We start from the raw sequence: 22684 nt of genomic DNA on the forward strand, positions 1-22684 counted from the left end.
AAGTGATGCCAACTCGCCCCTTGTGGGGGACACGCTCATAGCAAGCTTGTCTGCTGCTTCCCGGGCCTCGAAGGGTCTCCACGCAGGTCTGTGATGGATGTTCTGCACAGTCGCCCTCGCGGTCACTCCCAGACGTTTTCTCGCACAAATCTCCAGACTGACCTTAAAAAATCCTAACGTCAGCAGCCTTCAAGCCTTATCTGAGAACAAAATGCAGTTCATTTGTCTCCTAAGTGTTACTTATTTGCAGCTGGGTTAAAAGTCACAGATGCCTCCTTGCTGTGAATTGGGAGGGGATGGGGAGGGAGGGGGAGCAGGCCGTCAGGACGGGCCCACGCAGGTGCAGATCCTTTCCTGCCAAGCACTCCATTGCCCTTGGCAGACCCAGGGTCCCCAAGAGTCAGGGAGCTAGATGAGGTTACCCAGAATTTTAGAATAAAAAAGGACCTAACAGACTAGCACTATTATTTTCCCTTGGGTGAAATCTAGCCCAGATCCCCAGTACATGAAGCAGAGGTCAAGTGGCTGGTGGGGCTGAAGCACCAGAGCCTAGGTTTGGGGGGCTCTTTCCATGCCCTGTCCCCCGCAGCAACTCAGGGCTCCAAGAAGGGTTTTTTGAAAAGTGCTCATGGCAGATACTATGGCAAACTTATCCTGAGTCCTGGCTCCCTTCACTTCCCCCCATGATCAACCCTGGAAGTGAGAAAAGAAAATAAAACCCAAGGAACACTTGGGCTGCAGAAGATGTGTGAGGAGGAGGGATGGATGCTTGGTGACATACCCAGGGGACAGGAAACGGGGGGGAGCGGGGAGGCGGTCATGTCCTTTTCTCTCTCCTGTATAGTACCTTTGGAGGCATCATCACCAGCTTCATCACATACCAGAAAACAGAAGATAGCAGTGCCAGCCCAGTGCCACCAGGTCAGTGGGGTAACATTAGGGCTGCATTCACCCATGCCGGGGTAGGTGCATATAGCATACGTGCAGGGAGATCTGCCAGCCATATGGAGTTAACACGTGCCCCCCCGCCCCTCCCCGTTCCCCAAACCCTCCGGGCCCCCAACTGTCCCCCTATGCTTCAAAGGAAAGCTGATGGCAATCCAGACAGACGGAACTTAGAAAATGTGATGGGGATAGAGATATGAGGATTTTCCCTGAGGAGCAGAGTCACTTGCTGTGGTGTGCCAAGTGGAGAGTGGTTCAGTCCAAACGGCAGCACAGAGTATCTCCCACCCTCTCTGCTGACCCACCAGGGGTTTAGCTCCCCTGTCGTAGGTACACATCACTAGCCAAGGGAGACAAGATCCCCAGGCGAGTATGCGATCACAGAAAAAAAAACTAGACGTGAAATAAGATGATAGAATTAAGACCCAACATAATAGTAAAACAAATGTAAATGGATTAAAGTCACCAATCCAAAGATAGAGATTTTCAGAGTAAATTGTGAAAAGAATATTTTAGCAGTATGCTGTCTACAGGAGACATAAAAGGATACAGAAATGTTTAACATTAATTCAGACAAAAAAGCTTTTTAAAACATCAAAATGGACAAGCAGAATATTAGAATGTTATATTTGGGGAAGAGGAGCAATATATCAAGAAGATATAATCATAAAGATAAATCTATTTAAATTGCCTCAAATACATAAAGGAGCTACCAACAGGGCTAGAGGGAAAAATCAATAAATCAACAATTGTAATCAGAAATTGTATATGTCCCTCTCAGAAACTGACAGATCAAGCATGAAAAAAAGCAAAGATAGGAAGATGTGAACTACACAATTGATAAGCTGTAGCTTATTTATTCATATATATTTTTAAAAATCAACCATGTATCTTTTTTTAAAATAAATTTATTTATTTATTTTATTTATTTATTTTTGGCTGCGTCGGGCCTTTTTTGCTACACGCGGGCTTTTCTCTAGTTGTGGTGAGCGGGGGCTACTCTTCATTGCAGTGCCTGGGCTTCTCACTGTGGTGGCTTCTCTTGTTGCAGAGCACAGGCTCTAGGTGTGCGGGCTTCAGTAGTTGTGGCACGCAGGCTCAGTAGTTGTGGCTCGTGGGCTCTAGAGCACAGGCTCAGTAGTTGGGGCGCACGGGCTTAGTTGCTCCACGGCATGTGGGATCTTCCCGTACCAGGGCTCGAACCTGTGTCCCCTGCATTGGCAGGCGGATTCTTAACCACTATGCCACCAGGGAAGTCCCTCAACCATGTATGAAGCCACAAAAACATGCCAGCATTTCAAAGAATCAAATCATCAAGGACATAGTTCTTTGACCATAATGTAATAATAACTGAAATACAAAACAAAAGAATAACACTCCCGGGCTTCCCTGGTGGTGCAGTGGTTGAGGGTCCTCCTGCCGATGCAGGGGACACGGGTTCGTGCCCCGGTCCAGGAGGATCCCACATGCCGCGGAGTGGCTGGGTCCGTGAGCCATGGCCGCTGAGCCTGAGTCCGGAGCCTGTGCTCCGCAACGGGAGAGGCCACAATGGTGAGAGGCCCGCATACCGCAAAAAAAAAAAAAAAAAAAAATAACACTCCCCACCCCCTGCTCATTTGCTGAAAGCTAAATAACTCACTCCTAAATGACTTTAAAAATTTTTTTTTTACTGGAGTATAGTTGATTTATAATGTTGTGTTAGTTTTAGGTGTACAGCAAACTGCTAAATGACTTTTGAGTTAAAGAAACATAAGGGAAATTTAAAGTACTTAGAACTAAAATTTAAACATTAAAATTTTCAACAATTGTGGGAGATAAAGTAGTACTTAGAGGAAAATTTATAGCTTTAAGTCATTTATCCAAAAACAAACAGGAAGACTGAAACAAGGGTGATTTTTTTTTTTTTCTGGCCATGCCGCACCAGAACTAAGAGTTCCCTGACAAGGGGTCAAACCCAGGCCCCTGCAGTGGAAGCTCAGAGTCCTAACCACTGGACAACCAGGGAATTCCCACAAGAGTGAATTAAAACAAACAAACAAAACCCCCACGAAGTAAGGCAATAAGAAAGGTAAGGCTAAAAATCAATGAAATAGAGGACAAAAGAGGATGAGAAAAAGAGAAAATTAAGAAAGTTTTGAACTTACTCTTCAAAAAGGTTAATGAAATAAACCATTAATGCAGATTGGCTAGACAAAAGAATAAAAAACAGGATGAAAATAAGACACCAATGAATAAGGAAATAAGTACAGACTGAATGAAGGTGAAGAACGTCCACTGGCTGCACCAGAGTTTGGCTGAGATGTGACGGGTGGCCTGGCATGGGGTGTCAGAGATGGAGATAGATGGTGAGGGGGCCATCTACATGGGGGAGGGGATGGCTGTGGAGACGAGAGACTGGCTACATGCAGAGAGGTTAATTAAATATAAGTAAATAAAGACAACGAAAGCCAGATTTCTCATGGTTGGAAAGGGAGCTATAAATGTGAAAATGGAAAAAACAAGATTGAGCTCTGGTATTGGATTGGAAATGGTGGTGTTGGTGTGAACTCTTAATTTTTAACATATAGAGAGAGAGAACAGAAAATATTGCATAAGTTTTATCTACGAGTGAAAGGATAATTCAACAACAGTATATCTTACTACACAGATTATAAAGTAGAAAGTCACACAAATTTCTCAATATTATATTGTTAATTATATTTAATTACTATACTAATTAATTATGATATTTAAAATGATGATGTAAAAACTCACCGAGTACTAGAAATTGAAGGGAAACACAATAACTCAACAAAATTATATAAGAAAAGTGTGTAGCAAATATCAATGGTGGGCACACTGAACACTCTTTAAGATGGGAAACCAGCAAATAAGCCTGCTGGCACGACTGCAACAGACCAGTCCTGGAGGGCCTGGCCACTGCACTAAGACAGGAAAGAGCTGGCTTAGAAGGGTAGCTACAAACTGCGAGAACTAATACAGAGCTCAGAAAAGGTGCGAGTGCCGGATGACGAGAGTTCCTCTACACCAGCACTAACCAACGAGAAAATAGAATAGAAAATAAGATATCACTTATTTTACCATAGCAACACAACTATAAACTAGAAATTAAACTAACAAAGGATGCAGAAGAATTTTATTGACAACGTTTAGAACTCTTATTTCAGGATGCAAAGAATGACTGAATAAATGGTGTTATGCTATGGTCGTCATAGGAGATTGGCTAAAAATTGTGAAGATCTGTAAAGATTGTAATTTTCATGAAATTAATATGTAAACTTACTACAATTCCAAACAAAAGTCCATCAAGCCTTTTAAAATGACTTAACAAAACTATTCTAAAATTTATACACGGGGATTAAAAGCCTGTCCACAAATAACTAAGTCAATTTTGAAGAATGGAGAGAGGTTGGTGGGGGACTGTGGAGGAGTTGCTCATTCCACTAGATTAAGAGGCACATTATGAAGCCGTATTAAGAAAACCAGTGAGGTTAACTCAGGAACGGACAAATGGGTTAAAGTCATAGACTGAGTATGCAAAACCAGATCATGTTTATATGCAACGGGGTACACGATCCAGGTGACACCACAAGTGAATGAAGAAAGGGGAGACTGTTTAGTAGATGGTGATGGCAAACCACCTACCTTAGGGAGATAAAGTTGGACCCTTATATCAGATACAGAGGTGAACTCTAGACAGACTGAAGGCCTAAAGGTGATATACATAAAACCATAAAGGAAGAAAACGTGGGAGACTATCTTTGTGATTTTGGAATGAGAAAGGACTTCTAAAATTTAAATAAGACGACCCACAGTACAGAACACATGACAAAAACTAGATTTGACTGTTCAGAGTTCAGGATTGCTATTCAACAAAGTATACCGTAGCAAAGTTAAGAGAGAGCTGAACAAATGAGAGAATTTGCGGCACATCAAACCGACGAGGGAGACTAAAAAGGAAAAGGTAGTCAGCCCAACAGGAAACATAGAGAAGTGTACAGGTGGACAGATATAAGCAATAAGACCTAGGTTTATATTGTCAGATTGGCTAAAAATGAATAAATAAAGAATAGCTAGTACAGGAAAGGATGTGGAGAAATGGGAAAACTCAGCCACTACTGGGGGCCATCTAAAGTGGAATAGTTGTCCTGGAGAACCATACGAAAATATTGCAATTAAACATCAACATCCTACAGCCCAGCGTTCCCACCGAGCAGAGCAGAGGAACCCTCCAACAGGGCTTTAAGGAGACAGGTAAGAGGATGTCCATCACAGCACTGTTGGATGCAGCAGGGAGTTGGAGGTAACATGAAGGGAATGGAAAAGGAGATGGAATTCCAAGCAGTCATTGGAAGCAATAAACTAGAGGCACATGCAGACAAATCTTAAAAACATAGTGCTAAGGTGGGAGGAGGGTGGGGGAGAAGAACGAGATGTACAGCATAATCACTTTTATGTAAATTAAGGCATATACTCACAAAACAATATGTTTTGCAAAGATATGCCCATAGTCAGTTTATATGTCAAACGTATTAGAATGAGTAACTAATGAAGGAAGGAGATTAAAGTGGAGATTAGGAATGAAGAGGAAATTCTTAAAAAACTAGAAGCTCAGAGGCATCAGAATACAGTGGTTAAGAGCAGGGACTCCAGAGCCTGGGTCTGAACTCCAGCTCTCCCCCTTACTAGCTCTGTTTCCTTGGGCAAATAATTTAACCTCTTTGGTTAAGCTTCTCCATCTGTAATAAGGGTCTGGTAGCTAATCTCCAAAGATGGCCCCAAACAATTCTGCCCTTCCCTGTATGTGCAGGCAGCACCTCCCATCAAGAAGAGAGACCTGTGACTGCTTTGACCAATAGGACCAGAGGACGTGATCCTCAGGGACTTCCAAGCCCAGGCAGGAAGCAGGAGAGAAGCTTCTTCCCTCTTGGAGCCCTGAGTCGCCGTGGAAAGAGGGGCCCTTTAACTGAGATGTCACGTGGAGAGAAACCACAGGAGAAGCACCTGGGCCATCTGACTGTCTGCGACATACAAGTGCGACCAGAAAAGGCACTGCCCACAGACTGCCTGGCTGAGCCCTAGCCATCCCACGGAACAGTGAGGTGCCGTAGAATGGTTGTTTGAGACCATTAAATTTGGGGGTGTTCTGTTAGGCCACAATGGATGAGGTCATTGTAAGGATTAAAGGAGGTAGTTTGCAAAGTGCTGAACAGCGCATGGCTCGTGGGAAGTGCTTGGCTCTATGTACACATTTGTGGAATAAAATAGAACAGGGACTTATAGAGGCTGACGGTGACAGAAACCGTGTCCTGGGCTAAAGTATAGGAGTAACTCAATTCTTTGCACCTGGTGCCCACAAATAAGATAAAATAAAACCTACAATAGGTCCATCTATTCATTTCCTTGATAGGGTAACTGTGACCCAGGAGGTGAAAAGTGTATCCAAAAAAAAGTTTTTCAAAACGACGCAGGCCTCCCTGAGCCCATCTCTTCTGCTGTCTTTGTGCCCGGAATTCAGAGCCTCCAAGAAGGCACTAGATATATGAGCTCAGTGACTCACGAGTCCCTCATTTCTGGGAACACAGACAACTGATGGACTATATTTGTTTTCCTCTGCAGCGCTAGAGCCAGAACAAGCACATTTTTTATCCGTGATGAATTCTCAATTAGCCATAGGCTCCAGTATAAGGAAATGCAAGGATAAATGAAATCCATGTGTAATTCAAAGATCTCAATCGCGTCAGTCATTTCAACCTCCAGAAGGATCTCTTACAATTCTTTTTACTCCCAAACACAGTGTGCTCAATAAATGTGTTGATTATTTAAAATTAATCCCTCTTCCTTTTGAAAAGGATTTAAAACCGTTTATGGTCCTTCAAATCATTGATCAAAGTCGTTTGTCAAAACCCAGGCGATCGCCCAGACGTTAGCAGCAGCGAGTGGAAGGAAGGAGGGGGAAGGGTGCTGATGTTCATGCATGAACTGCTTACTGGGCACCTTACAAACCCTACAGGGACTGTCTGAGGTAGGTATCGTCCCCATTTTACAGAGGCAGGAACTGAGGCTTACATAGGTGGGTCACCGCCACTGGGACACTGCAGAGCCTGATTCAAACTCAGGTAGCCTGACTCACAGCTGGTCCTCTCCCACTCTGTCCCACTGGGAAGCAAAGATCCAGACTCACCCCAGAGCAACTCAACGGCAAGGGGAAGGCAGTGTGTCCCAAAGCCACAACTCCAAGACACCAAGGCTTCTGTAAAGTCAGAAAAGGTGGACTGTGGAAACTAATAGCCCGTGTATTTCTGCAGAACTGACACATTTTGGAGAGGGTCTGCAGTTTAGAGCCGATTTCTCATGGCTGTAGCCTCCGTGGCAAGAAGCCTCCGGCTGGCAGCCTGCAAGATCCTGCATGTGCATGGCTGGGAGGGATGGCGTCCAACCAGGTCCATCCTGGTCCCAACCTCTCCACCTAAAATAATCCCGAACCCCGTCCCCACCCACTGACCCACTTCCCATCCCACTTAAGCCTGCAGAATCACAGCCTGTAATTCTGATCCAGCACGAGGGCTGCCTGCTCTGTGACTGGTCTGCAGGGAGCTTCTGGGAAGACATTGGATGAAAGCGGAGAGGAAGCATGTGCCGCCGATTCCCTTCCCCAGGTTGCTTCCTCCTCTGGGCCTTTCGGCCTGAGGACACCCCCTGGGAGGGCAGGTTGAGGACAGAGGTTTTGTGCGCACCAGGCCTCTCTGTAAGCTGCGTGAAGCTTCGGGGCGAGGCAGACCCGGGCCGGGCCCAGGCCAGTGCCAAGAGGGGAATGAGAGGCCCCCTGGGTAGGGAGCCTCCAGCTGGATGGGGCCCCAGTGCAGGTAGCCAGGCTGCTGGTTCACTTCCATTTTCTCCGTTGGCTTCTCCACGTCCTCAGATGAGTGACTTTCACTGAAAATAAAATGACTGTGGCAACAGCCCAGCCGCACGCAAGTGGCCACCCTGGGTGCTCGGGGCACAGAGAGGGAGACCTGGACACGAAAGACAAATACACGCAACTTCCAAGTCATGCCATTTATTTTTCCTTAATTGGGTTTCACAGCCCGTCTGAGCTTCTGCTCAGTTCTCTGAGGAGCCGGAGAATTCGTGTGAACCCTCTGTGTCCCTGTCCTTCCCCAGAAGAGAAACAGGCGGGCACGTGAGTACACACAGGGGCCAGTGAGAGTGCCCTGCACTTGATTCTGTTGTTACTTTCCTCTCTGGCTTCACTGTGACACACGTTTGTCTCCGTCTAATATTCTCAAGAAAAATGGTCCAGACAGGATACGGCGAGGGATGCGGGGAGAGGACTGTGTAAAGGGGTGGGTGGAGGGAAGCAGTGAACCAGTAGGATCATTTACCTGCCCCTCCTACCGTGCCTGTTTCATTCTGGATCTTTCAAAAAGAAAGAAGCAGAGAGAGCGAGAGAGAACAAGGAGTTACCAGCAGGACCACTGGTAACTCGTGCAGCACCCCGGTTAGCAAATGCACCCACCTTCGGACAGGTGCTGCGTGGCTTGTTGACAGACACAGAGCCTGGACCGAAGCTCCCGCTGCCTCTGTCCTCTTGGCTGGTGTCTTGTGCTTATGCTGCAGTTCCCAGACTCTCCCACCTTGAATGACCTCAGGGTTAAAGGGCCAAGAGGGGATGAAGTGTCTTGCAAGAGCTTTCAGAATCCCAGATGGGCCCTGGTGCTGTGGAGATCAGAGTCTCTCACTGGGCAGGGAGGCACTGACGCCTCCCTTGGCTGCCAGGGTGTCCTGCCCACCACCCCACATGCAACCCACTCCTTGCGTGTGGACTCTGCTTAATTTCCCGGGGTGGGAGTGTGCACTGGGGGGAGAGAGGCGTGGCTCAGGCACGGTACTACCGTGCCAACCTTCCCAGCCCGGAAGCCCCAGCGAGCTGCCGGGGAGGGACCTGCCTGCTTTTGATATTTTGCTTCATTACATCTCATCTCATGAACCAAGACAGCAGGAATTTTCTGCAGCCAACCAACCTCAGCAGGAAATGATCCCGGGAAGCTACTGCTTCCTTAATTCATGGAAACAACAGGGAGGAGCAAGGGCATGGTTCCCTCATGAATGTTTGCACCACTCCATTGAGAGGCTGGTTGACCAGACAGCTCAGGGACCAAGGCTGGGTGGACGTCGTTTGTCAACTATATTACAGGGCTGCAATTCACACGCTACCAAGCCGGACTCTTGGCTCTGGAAATTTAATGTGTGACAGCTGCGTGCAGCCAGTGGTGTCCAGCATTTTAGAAAGGTCAATTAAGAAACGGTTGATGGTGGTGCAGCTAATGACAGCCCAGAGGGGTGAGCAGGGCTGAGTAAACAGAAGGGCTGAGACATATATTACTGGAATTGAAGTGTCGAAGTGAAGCGTGGTGGGGGGAAACCTATTGTCACAGGCCATAAAGCACATCTGAGTTTTGCAGCGGAGAGCAGTACAGCTGTTTCTCTCCCCAGGCAGCGCGGGGAGCGGTCTGTGAACGGAGGGCTCGCCAGACAAAGGCGACACCTGCATCAGCTTGATCCATCTGCAGACAAAAATCGTTACCCTCCTCACTGCCTGTTCCTTTGCACTTCCTGGAGCACGAGGCAGACGCTGGAGTGATAGTTGCAATGTGGGTCATGTTCTAGAAATCCATATTTTAAGCATTCCCCAAAGCTGGGCTCCGTCTTCGCTTCAGGGCTGTGGGTAGGTGGGCGGACGGGAGCCTGAGTGCCAATCTGAGCGAGTGCTCTCCTCAGACAGCATGTCTGCTCCCTGGCTTCAGTGGACACACAAGGCAGGGAGCAGTCTAGACCCTTTACACCGCGATGGATAAAAGAGGGACATGGAGCCCTTAGAAAATGCCTATTTCAGCCTGTGACAGAATTGGCTCGTGGTTGGGGGAAGGCACTGCGTGGGGCCTTTTTCTCTGTTTTTTTGGAAAATCAGACAAAGGGGTCTTAGACTGCTTGGACAGGCTTTTTTGGCCACGACTACCTGTCAAGCCGGAAATTCGGCAGAGCAATGGGAATGCTAATTGATATGCAAAACAGGTCCAGGGTTCCTAGAAATGTCTAATGATCCTCCAGTTCAATGCGAATGAAGGATTAAGACATGCGCTAAATGAAATGGGAATAGGAACACCAACCTTTTTGCCTTTGCTTTTTTTTTCCTTTTTCAAATCTACTCTGGGAAACTTCACAGGTTTTGTGATTAAAAAAAATAGTATTGCAATCAGTGGGGGTCTTTCACACACTGGATATTTATTATTAGAAAATAGCTACTATCAGCTGTCATTACCAAACAAGTTGAAAGGAGCGTGCTTCTCACCATAAATTGTTTTTCTCCTTAATGAAATTTAAGTAAACAGTTCACTGTGGGGAGAGTTGCCACGCTTGTTTTTCCTTTAAAAACTGAATAATTAAATGAAGTTGAGTACAAAACATCCTTCAAATATGACTTGTCCTGCAGCTGCTACGCTGTCCCCTTGAGTAAGGGGCATGGAAGAGATGGAAAAGACACTCAAGCTATCAAATTACCCCAAAGAATCTACAGTAGAAACTGGGAAACAAACCAACGAACCCAAACAAAACCCATCCAAACCAACCATGAAATCAGTTTTAACATTGGCTTTTCATCTTTGATTATCATCTAAGTTTAATATATATATATATATCTATATATATATTTGAAATAGTAATAAAAAAGGAAGAGTTGAATTGCATCCTTAGCAGGACAACCTTCCTCATATGTTAAAGAGGTGTTCAGAAAATTCCATACAGTATCTGCTAAATACACATGTTTGGCAGCTCAGCAAATATCATATGATTGCAGCATCCGTGATTTGAAGTCAAAGAGCGATTCGCTTTCTTCAGGCGGAGTCCGTTGCTCAGGGCGACATGATAACATGGCTCTGGATGTTCTTCGACCCACGGGCTCGAGGAAGGGTTTCGGGGTGGCCCAGTGCAGAAACTTCCAAACCCCAAACAACACATCAACCAACCAAACACACAAACATCAAACAATCGTCTCCTTTGAGTTCCTCTTGACAGAGTGGAGGCCCAGCAAGGACTTCTGGTTAGAAGGGACGTTGACAGACTTTGGAATGAGGAGAATCACCCTCTGATTGGTCCGACGCCATTCATTGTACAATCGACAGTGGTACCTAAATGACACCTGGGGTCAGGAGAGGAAAAATAAGGGAAGGTTTCAGGTAAGCGGAAGCTGATTATCAATCCAAACAACACACACGCCATTTAAAACAGCTCCAAACAGCAGTACGGCGGGGCAAGAGCTGGGGGGAAACTGCTGTAGCAGGCAGCTGAGCGCTGGGAGACTGGCCCCAGCCACAGAGCACCCACGTGTGAACAAGGGGCAGGTCTCCCTCGTGCCTCTTCAAACTGGGTAAAATCGGAGTATTAATAGCAAATGAGGTTCCTCCTGAGTTTGAATTTATTTTCAGGATAGTGGTCTGGGCCCCAAAGTATCAGTGGGGAAGAAAGTTGGCTGGGGGCAGTGGGCAGGGTAGCTACGGCGCCAGCCCTTGCCCAGCCGTGGGACTAGGCAATGTGCCTTTCTGGTCATCAAGTTTCTCTCTGTTAAATGAGAGGGATGCTGGGGCTTCACGCACCCTTCTGTAGGTTGGACACTGCACAACTCGAAGGACCCCATTCACGGTGTGATAGGAAGGGCACCCTTCGTACTGTGCTGTGGACAAACTGAACAACTGTACTTGGCGGCCCCTGTGGGTGATCCCCATTGCCTCCAGCTCAGTCCTTCCATGGCGTCCAGTGGGGAAGCTTTGGCCTGGGCACCAACTCCGCTGATGTGTTCTTCCTGAGCCAGTGCCTGTGCCCACCTCAGCGTGGCATCAGTGCCCTGTACACCACGGCACTTGTTTCTCTCTCACCCTGCACTAGAAGCATGTTGAGGGCAGGTCTTGTGTTGTGTTCATCTTTGCATGCTGTGTACCTATCACAGTGTCTGGCGCTTAGGAAGCTGCTTAGTTAAGTTCACTGAGTGAATGGATGAGTGACCAAGTATCCTGTACCTTCTAATTGCAACACTGCTTTAGATTTAGGCCTGTCTTACATGATACAGGACAGCACGAGCAGTAAACGCATCATCAACTGTGACATAACTTGCCCCCAAAGTGCTTGCTTCTTGTGTAAATAGACTGGAATGAGATGCTTACATCTGTGGTTTGCTTTGGAGAAGGCTGGCACAAAGCACTGATGAACCGCCCAGGAAATTCAAATAATCTGTTCTTCTGAAGATGTACAAACTGCCTTTAAAGGTGGAAGTAGGTTCTAGTTTGAGTATATCCAGATAACTAGGTAAGTGCTGGGGAGGAAGGGGCCCATGACCTGAGAGTGACAAATTATCCAGGTATGGGCTGTTTAACCACCTGGGTTGTGTGGGTCATGTTGACCCTGGTACAGGGCCTACGTCGGTCAAAGAGTGGGCTGACCCTGTGGTATGGGCTCGGTGTTTCTGGAAGTAGAGGAGAATGCAGGCCCTTGATCAGCAAGGGCTTGTTTGTCTTCATGGCAGGATCATGAAATCCAAGGCCACTCAGATTTCTGAGGCTAGAAAGCAGATGCCACAGGCTGAATGCCAGAGAGATTTGAGTATGAAAATAAAAGCTTTTAAACTCACACAGATGTGCTTTTCTCCAAGAGGCTCTGAACATGCCAAAGTGGATCAGAGGTTGTTTTTTTTTTTTTTTTAAGTTTGATTCTCTTTTATCTGTTCTGTTCTGTCCTGCTGCTGCTTGGTGCTACTCATGAATGTAAGAGGCAGGCTGGAAAGCATGCTGTTCAGGGCCAAGGGCCGGGAAGGCGTAGGAAACAGACTAGTACTAATGAAGAGCTGAGGCAGTACAAGAAGTCTGGAATCCGGAAATATGACAGGAAAGCGGGATTTGAAATCAAGGGTCCCTTCGTCCGGGACGTTAAAGAGCAGCGCATGCTTGGCGTCTTCAGTAAGCAGCAGAAGCAGCTGCAGCTGTGCGCAGGAGGGAGCAGCCCGAGGGCTCCGGGCGGGCGGGCGCACCAGGCCGAAGCCCCATCCTCTACTGATGTCTCCGCGACTTTGGGAGGGTTGTTTGCTGCCTCCAAGTCCCGGTGTCCTCGTTTGTAAACTGTGAATAATGATATCAGAGATAATGCACAAAGAGCACTTAGCACAGTGCCACTGCCACACGTTAGTGTTCCTGGCCTGTTATTTCTGATGGGTTAAATCTGGAAAAGAAGATAACTTTGTGACACTCCTTCTTGGATACAGGAAACTGGGGGCAAAAAGAAAAAGAGAGGCTGGGCTATTTCCTTGAAAGCCCTGCTCTCAGTGTGCCTGTGGAGGCCGTACCACCTGGGAGCTTGTTAGAATGTGACACCTGTGGGCTCCGCCCAGACTTACGGAATCAGAGCGTGCATTTTAACAAGATCCCCTGGGGATTCGCACATAAGTTCAAGCCTGTGAAGCACAGGGGAACGTGGGGAGTCCATGACTTCGCAGGTCTCGTGGTTCCTTGGCCGGGAAGTACAAAAATCAGCCCGCTTGTTCGGACAAACGAACGAGATCTTATTAGGCATTAATCTACCTTGATTGCTGTTCACCACCATGTCTGCAGGCAAATTCAACCAATAAGAAGAAAGCATCATGAAGATGACGCTGCATCGGGGAAAATACAGGAAGGTAGGTGCAGGGCAGAGGGACGGTGGGTTTGCAGTCGCCCTGGGTAGTCCTGGCTTTGGTCTCTAGGAGCGCCAAGACACTCCCTCCCCTTGGTGGAACAGAAGTGGAATAAAGCAGGTTTGATGTAGAGCAATAAAGAGGCAGTGAGGAAAAAATAAACAACATGAAGGAAGAAGAAGCTGTGGCAATAGTAACACTGGGAACTTCATTTAGATATTTCTTAAACTTCTGAGGTTTTAAAGAAAGAGGGTGAAGAAAGAGCACAGGGCCACTATTCTAAAAACACTACTCTTTATGGGATGGGTTTCTTGAAGTGCCTTCATTTCTTCATCCAAAGACTATTAACCTCCTGTCACGGGCAAGGTCTGCACAGAGAGTTGCGGTCATGTGCACGGCACACAGAGGGCTGGAGCATATTAGCATCACCTCTCCCTGAGGGAGGTGATGGGCTGCACTGGAGCTTTGCTGTAAAGTCCCAGCAGGCTTTGGGAAATCTCATTACGAATTTTGATTCTGCCCTCTCGGGAGTTTATGGTGCGACAGAAGCATATTGGTGGGGCCAGGGCTTTGGCAGCTGCCTTCCCAGAACTGGGCGCAGCTCACTGACCTGTGATGGCACTGTGGAAGAGAAGAGGGCGGCGCGGGTGTGAATCAGCCACACCAGGTCGTGCTGGACACCCTCGGGGTGTGTCTAGTCCCGCTCCACAGTGAGCCTTGCCGGGACAGTGTTCTGCGGGACCTTCCCCCTTCGTAAAGAGATTTTAAATGATTAACCCGTGGGACTGGGAGTCAGCCAGTGGAGCCGGGGCATCATTCATTTCATCCTGTGATTTAACTGGTTTCTGGGCTGGGCTCTGGTTGCATCAGCGATGTGGAGGATGGTGGTACCTCCTGGGGGTGACTGCATGTGGGCATCGCTACACTGGGCTAACGCACATCCTATGTGGACACTTTCTAAATGCTTCATGTGGACTCAGTTCTCACCTACTCTTCTCGTGTCCATGGGCTTCAAATCGTTGGTGACATGCACAGTGATGTTTCTGGGGTATCTTCCCCCCCACCCCAGCTCTCAGCGGGGAGGTGGTAGAGGTCTTGGCTTCCCGGGTCCCAGACACCTGTGTTCCCGCACAGTAGGTTTCAGAAGGCAGAACTCCCCGAGTCTGCGTCAAGCCTGGGCCCTGGTGGAGGCAAGGAGCTCCACAGGCACCGCAGGTGAGCAGCACGGGCGCGGGTTCCTCCTGACAGCGCCCGGCGAGGCCCTTCCAGGAGGGCTCCTCCGAGGAGCCGGGCTGGGACTGACACTGTGTTTGTTTATCTAAGACGTTTTCACAGCGTATTCTCCTTAAGCCTGACAGCTTGTTTACAGCGCGATTCTGCTGGAGGGCAGTTTCCAAGTGCTGTCAGCTTCTGAATTACGGCTCTTGCTCGGGCCGCTCAGCAGCAGCATTTATCTGGGAAGGAGTTAGTCTAGATTCGATAACCTGCTGCTGAGCTATGGCCGTGCGTTCTTCACACCCAAGGGGAGAAGCGCCTTCTTTCCCTCCAGCTGCTCGGCATTTTACGGGGAGCCGGGGGGCAGTGCAGGATGTGGTGGAACACAGCAGTCAGAGGAAGAAAACCCGTCCTCTGCCAGGTGCTCTGATGGATGTTCCCGAGGTCATCCCACCTCATCCTCACAATAGCACATTGGCCCAGGGGTTAGCAGTCGTTTCCCCAAGTTTTTGCATCAGGAGAAGGATGCTCAAAAAGGTTAGGGACCTGTTTGAAGTTACACAGCTACCAGGATGCTAAACCTTGGGTTTAAACACAGAGCCTTTGGATTCTGAAGGGATGTGCTTGTTACCACGCAGCACTGCCTTTTGGAAGCATTTCTGGAATGACGTATGTTATCAGACTCCTGAAAGAGCCACTCCGGGGACCTTTCCCTCCCAAATTTTCCTTTCACCTGGGATGAGAGATGAAATAGGATCACATCCTAGGTAATCTCTTTTTTTCTTTCCCTCTTTTGCCCACTCCCCTCTTTTTTTTCTTTCTTGTTAGGTAAGTGTGTGCTTTACAAAGCAGATTTTCAAAAAGGCCTTAAGTTGGTTTGAATGCCCATCATTTAAGTCTATATCTTCATCCGTCCTTCACCTTAGGCACTTGTATAAGAAAAATCAGAGACTAGCAAACCTGTAAACATGGTAAAAACTTACACTTAATTATTTTCCAAAGCGCTTTCCCATGGGCGCTTTCACTTCAATCTCGTAAGACCAGGGGAAGTTGACAGGATGGGTATTAATCTCATCCCCACTTTACAGATGAGGACACTGAGGCTCAGAGAAGTGAAATGACTTCCCAAGGTGGTTCAGTAGTTAGACGGTAGTAGACAGACAATTTCTTTCTTTTCTTTTTTTCTTTTTGTTGGCCACGCCACACAGCTTGTGGGATCTTAGTTCCCCGACTAGGGATTGAATGTGGGCCCTCAGCAGTGAAAGCTCTGAGTCCTAACGACTGGACCACCAGGGTATTCCCTAATTTCTTATTTTTTTAATTTTTTTGTAGTACGCGGGCCTCTCACTGTCGTGGCCTCTCCCGTTGCGGTGCACAGGCTCCGGACGCGCAGGCTCAGCGGCCATGGCTCACGGGCCCAGCCGCTCCGCGGCATGTGGGACCTTCCCGGACCGGGGCAGGAACCCGTGTCCCCTGCATTGGCAGGCGGACTCTCAACCACTGCGCCACCAGGGAAGCCCTTTAATTTCTTATTTTTAAGCCTCTTCCCATCACCGTGTCCTTGTGGCTTCTGAGTGAGCATGGTTGCTTGATTCACAATGAATCAGGACACACTTTGGAAGCATAGACATTTAAAGGAGACAATAATAGTTTTGCCTGGGGGCTTCATTAGGCTGGGAACAGAATGCCTACCTTCACCAGAGGACTCTGATAAAGCTCCAAGCATCGTAAACACTACCTGTTTACCAAGGCTCACGTCATGCCCCTCTCACTGAGACTGAAATGTGTCCCCCACTTATTGTCTGAAATTTCCCCGAGAGGAGGCAAAGAGCTGGACAAGAGGGAAACGCGATGAGCAGGGGGTTGCGTCAGTGTGGCAGGTGGGTCAGTGTGGCAGGAATGGCAGCTGGTGGCACAGGACTCGGGAGACAGAGCAAGGGAGCAAGTGTGAGCACCAGAAGCTTCTACATGCCGACACTGTGCTGCCGGTGTGGGAATGGGACAGTCTAGACAGGAAATACATGTTGAATAACAATGGAATGTTCTCGGATTAGAGATGAGCAGGCACAGGAGAGTCATGCCAGGAAGCAGGGGGCCCGGTTTCTGAAAACCTTCTAGAGGATCGTGACATCCTTCCCTGCAGGTCTCAGAGGGAAGCGTCAAGAGACGGCAGATGCTGCGCTTTGTGGGCTCTGCCAACTGGTACCCGAGCAATCACGGGGTTAAAACACTAAAGAACCAGAGAGGGTTAAAGATTTTCCCCTCATATACAGCAGGAACACTTATTGGGAAATGGTTTTTCTTTAGTGACAGCTTCTCAGCTGGATGAATTAGTGTTTTTATGGGCAGCAGAGTCAATATCCCAACCCGGAATAATCATCAGGCGAAGTGCAGCTCCATGTCCAACAAGGACTTTAGGCCGCGTCAGGACATAAAAAGAAAATAACCAGCAGGAGGATTCACGATCTGTGCAGGCAGCGACAGCAACGGTGGCCAAGTGCATCATTCACCATACATCACAATCCCGGCAAGAGAGAGGAGCATGGACGAGAGAGAAAACGCCAGGCCTCCTAACAGATGGAGTCCTTGGCTACGAGAGGAGAGGGATGTCTGGGGTGCATGTCTTTGAGGAACTCTCAGAAGCTGGGGCTTTTTCTTTACTTCATCTGCTCTTCCCAGCAGTGCACATACACACACACACACACACACACACACACACACACACACACACACACACACGTTCACGTGCAGTAGTAAACCGAATCCCACACTCTCGCCAGCATTTGAAGGTCTGTCTGCTCCCGGGTGGGTGAGATGAGCTACAGGCAAGAGGGGAGGCTGTGCCAGCTGGGGGGCTGCCAGCTCCCACCGACCTAACTCCCAGGCCCTGGGCCATACTTACTAGTGTCCAAAAGAGGTAAATAGTGAAGAGTGCGACAGTGAGTGCAATTAGTCCGACGGCTTCGAGCCGACTGCTAAAGTGCAGGTGGTCCACGGCGCCCCGTAGGCAGAGCCAGCCCGAGATGGTGGCCAGAGGAGTGATGAACAAGAAGCACACCATGTCTCCAAACAGAGTCCGCTTCTCGTGCTGGGGGCCTGGATTTCTGAGCCACTGCCAAGGGAAGGGAGACAGAGAAAAGCAAGGACAGGGTTAAATGCCAGGGAGGAGTGAAGACACACTACTCTGAGGTTGTCCTTGTCTACAGCATCTGGAAAAAGGCACTTCTGACCTGTTCTGAGATCACACAGAAGCATTAAGGGCTCATTCCCATGCCCTGTCCCATGAACAGTAGTGATTATGATGTGAGTGTAATATGACAATAGTGATTATGATGATAGGAATAGTAATAATAATAATAATAAAAGCATCCTTGCTGTAGGTGTCCTGCTGGTTTTGAAAGAGTTCAATGATTATTATTATGAATCACAGTGACCCTATGTGGAAGGCAGAGAGGACCTTATATTTGGAAGGTAACTGAGGTGCAGGAAGTGCTGTCAGCTGCCAGAGCATTCCTGCGTCTTGACCCTGGGAACGTGTGCGGGAAAGGGTTAACTCAGCAGGCCCAGGTTGCTCAAATCCTGCACGTTCCCAAGAAAGACCTGTTTTTTAAGACTGGCTCCTAAGAGAAGAGCTCTGAGTCCTTGTGATAATGTGCCTCATAAGAGCGTTTTTGCATGCCTGAGGCCTTGGGCCACATGGTGCCAGTGTGAGCAGATAGTTTATGCCAACAGTGTGATTTATGCTGAACACCTATTTTTGTTGTAGGGGCTGGAGTCTGAGTAGCTTGAGGTCTTTCATGCAGGTGCTGCATGTCTTTTGTGACTCACCCCAATAAGCACCCTGAACACTGGGGCTCGGGTGAGCATCCCTGAGAGATAACGCTTTGCATACGTTGTTACAGATTGTTGCTAGAAAAATTAAGCACATCTGTGTGATATTACTTGGAGGGGACATCTGGGAGCTTGTGCCTTGTTTCTCTTGGACGTTGCCCCATGCACTTTCTCCCTTTGCTGATTTTAATTGGTATCCCTCTGTTGTAATTAACCATACCATGAGTCTAAGAGCTTTTCTAAGAGTTTTGTGAGTCCTTCTAGTCAATCTCTGAGCCTGAGGGTGGTCTTGGGGAATGAGACTCATCTGACTCCACGCGTCTTGTAATGCCCCTGCCTTATGTTTTAGGACCCTGAACCTCCTATGTAGGACCGTCTCTGACATCTTAATTGTGGTGCCATCTTGGCTGAACCAACTCCAGAAAGGGTGGGGAAAACGTCCGCTTGTTGAAAGACTAGAGAGGAGCATTCCTGCAGGACGGGAAATAGCGTTGCTGTCCTCCCACTTGGGGAACTGCTAAATGTCTGCTGAGATGTTTTCCATTCTAGGAAATGTCATGCTTACATGTTGGAGTCAGTGCATAGTGGTAATGAAGCCAGGTGGCTTTCCTTTGGATTAGCATGGAAATGTGCCCAAGTAATTTGACATTCCCATCTCACTATCCCATGTAGCGATGACAGAGGCCAAGGAGTCCAGGGAAAGAGTGAGGTCACACACAGTTGACAGGGTGAGGTGGGAGAGACACTGGCTGGCTGGCTTCCATCTCATCTCGGGGACTAGCAGTGCTGTGGGCTGCTGAGCAGATACCCCAAGGGGCCAGCACAGCATTTCCTACAAAACCATTGGTGGGAGGGAAAGGACCATGACAGGGGAGACAAGAGTGGATGGAAGTGACTGGAGAGAGGGGGAAGGCCAGGCTCGGGGCAGAGACAAGAGACATACGAGCTAGGAAGAGGGCGAGCAAGTTGAGGAAAGAGCTGTGTAAGGGCCAACACAAAAGCCTCAAAGAGTGAGCACAAGAGATGGGGGGTCAAAGGCACAGAAGACAGTTTTCTGGAACGTTCCCTCCCTTGAATGTTTGCCTGAGGCGAATAGTAAATGACCCCGTATGCCTAAATTACCCCTTTCCAGTGACAATCCACTTTAAAAATGGGCTGAGATGCTGAAAGAAGTCACCTCAGCTCAAAAATGGAGCTGAATACATATTAAAACATAGATTATATTAAATATATATATTTATATTTAATATAATTAATTAAATTAATTATTTAAAATAATTTATTTAAATAATTTAATTATTTAAAATAATTAATTAAATATAATTATATTTATATAATTAAATATAATCTAAATATATATTAGATTAAAACATAGATTATATTGTCTGTGAATATAAACACAGTATTATACAAATTTAATACAATACCAAAATGATCAAGTGCAAACAGTATTAACCCTGCTACGTGTTGTCATGCTACCTCAGACATCTGGGCAGCTTCAAAGAAATTCAAAGAGCTCTTAGTTATTAATGTTTTCTTATCTAAATACTGGCACTATCTCTGTGAAGTGGAGAGTAGAAATGAGGCCTTGTTATCCCAACTTTACAGAGGCTCAGTGAGGGAGAATGACTGCTCCAGGTGATACTGAGAAGGGGATCAGAATCTCTCCACTCTTATTCAGATGTCCTGTCAGTGAGATATTTGTAAATTGAAATTGCAAGACATTAAAGAAGTCCAGATTCTTTAACAACAGTGCCGACCTAGCAGCGGCCCGACCCCCCGCGCCCTCCTCCTCACCCCGTGACAGCTTAGATTTTCCCTGGAAGCAGATCTGGGAGCCTGGCCTACTTTTCTCTGTGTCCCCACTTGTTGGAACATAGTAGGTTCTCAATAACTACGTGACAGATGTGCACAGACAAGCTTATCTCATTGGCTAAGACTCCCCCCAGTTTCTGTTCCTTGGGAATTCTGAGTACGTTTTATTAAAAATAACTTAGCACTTTATGTGGCCCTTGACATTGCTCATTGAAATGACTCAGGAATGCAAGGAGGTAATTGTGGATGACTACTGAGCTCTGATGTAAAATACATTGCAAAGGCAAACTAGAAATTGCTATTGCTTGTTCCCAGTTTCCAATTTTCTAATTGTTCTTTGATCTTCTATATTCCTGAAAAATTTCCAGGCCACTTTTTATGTCCATGACCACCAGCACCTGGATTCTGCACCTTATTAACACTATACATGTTCTTCTCTGGTTCAGTTCACCCTTTGTATTGTTTGCTGCTGGGTCACATTTAGGTATGAGGTTCTTCAAACAGGTACTGCTATGTTACAATCTGCGACTTCTTCAGGACCCTAAGTATAATTTATCTCCTACACAAATGCAGGCCCCATGAATAAGACCACTGGTAATGTCTGTTGTTGAGGAAAAATTCGCCCTGTGCCATGGTAAGAACCTCTGCCCAAGTATCCAAATAGGCTAATGCAGGATATTTACACAAACAGAGTTTATAACAGAGAAAATGGGATTTTGCCTCAAGTTTCCAGCAATAGGGCATTGTCTAACTACAATGTGGAATTTACTTAAAACAGACTACTATAAAGTAATCTGAAATGGTAATGTATATTTTATATTTACTGACATGATATATTGCTGAACAGGAAAAGAATTCTACTAGACAGAATGTAGAGTATGATCCTGTATCTGTAGTGATGTATTTACATACACATGGACATTTACATAGATGTAGTGAACTTACATAGACAAAGACCAGAGGGATACCAGCAAAATAGTTGCTGCTCTTGGTGGTGGAATCAGAATGGTCTTTAATTTTTTCCTTTTTGTATGTATATTCTTGTTTTCTAAAATGAACATGGATTACTTGTGTAAATATATATATATATACATCCAGAGGGAGAGAGGGAGGGAGGGAGAGAGACAGGGAGAGAGGAGGGAGTCAGGGGAGGGAGGTGTCTAGTGCACTGCAAACTACAGCAACAAAATAAACTATTACAGAGCCAAGGCTGGGGCAAGCCACTGCTAGCTATTTGGAGTGTCTTATGCAATGTCTCATTGAATCTTCACAATAACCCTGTGAGGCAGGTGCTAACATTATCCCCATTTTACAGATGCAAACACTGGGGAGCAGAGTTTAGTAACTCACCTAAGGATAGATTGCAAGTGGGTATTAGAGGTGAGCTTGAAACCAGCCTCACTTCTGTTCCTTGCTCTCCATATTTATGTTTTCTTTCTGCACCAAATGGCATTTGCATGTGCGCGTGGGCGTGTGTGTGTGTGTGTGTGTGTGTGTGTGTGTGTGTGTGTATACGCCTGCACATGCACACACTAGATGTTTTGCAGATTTTCAGCTTGGTGGAATACGGTAAGTCCTGCTGTTTTATTGGTACATCAGATAACTGAATGGTTGGCTGGCCAGGATGTTATCATGGTAACTTTATAAAATATTTTTAGGCTGCTGTTCTGTTCTATGTTAATTCTTTTACTCAATCACAATAAGGTCCAATTTCTGGGCATTTAATCTCCGCTACATTGTCATGCATTTTAGCTTAACTCTTTTCTAAAATTAATTAATTAATTTATGGCTGTGTTGGGTCTTTGTTTCTGTGTGAGGGCTTTCTCTAGTTGTGGCAAGTGGGGGCCACTCTTCATCGTGGTGCGCGGGCCTCTCACTATCGCGGTCTCTCTTGTTGCGGAGCACAGGCTCCAGACGCGCAGGCTCAGTAATTGTGGCTCACGGGCCCAGTTGCTCCGCGGCATGTGGGATCTTCCCAGACCAGGGCTCGAACCCGTGTCCCCTGCATTGGCAGGCGGACTCTCAACCACTGCGCCACCGGGGAAGCCCTAGCTTAATTCTTAAGAGGCAAAAGGTTGATCTCAATTATTGTTCAATTACATTTCATGCTTTTCTATGTCTTCTCCGTCTCTTAACAGTTATACTTATTATATAGAGAGTATT

The 22684-nt window shown here is 47.0% G+C and overlaps 1 protein-coding gene across 4 annotated transcripts in view; it reads right to left on the minus strand.

The window, feature by feature from the left end:
• Positions 1-9768: 9768 nt before the first annotated feature.
• The window catches only part of MARCHF3 (membrane associated ring-CH-type finger 3), a 150024-nt gene continuing 137108 nt past the window's right edge, over positions 9769-22684 (minus strand). For 3 of the 4 annotated variants that reach the window (XM_079918960.1, XM_079918958.1, XM_079918959.1), the window contains 2 exons: positions 17778-17987; positions 9769-11143 (listed from right to left, as the gene is read on the minus strand). In XM_079918960.1, coding sequence (XP_079775086.1) covers positions 10985-11143; positions 17778-17987 — 369 coding nt within the window. In that variant the 3' untranslated portion in view covers positions 9769-10984. Of the gene's footprint in view, positions 11144-14270; positions 14410-17777; positions 17988-22684 lie in introns of all 4 variants that reach the window. The other variant, XM_079918961.1, reaches the window with a different exon arrangement.

This window comes from Stenella coeruleoalba (assembly GCF_951394435.1).
Source record: "Stenella coeruleoalba genome assembly, chromosome: 3".
Taxonomy (NCBI): Eukaryota; Metazoa; Chordata; class Mammalia; order Artiodactyla; family Delphinidae; genus Stenella; species Stenella coeruleoalba.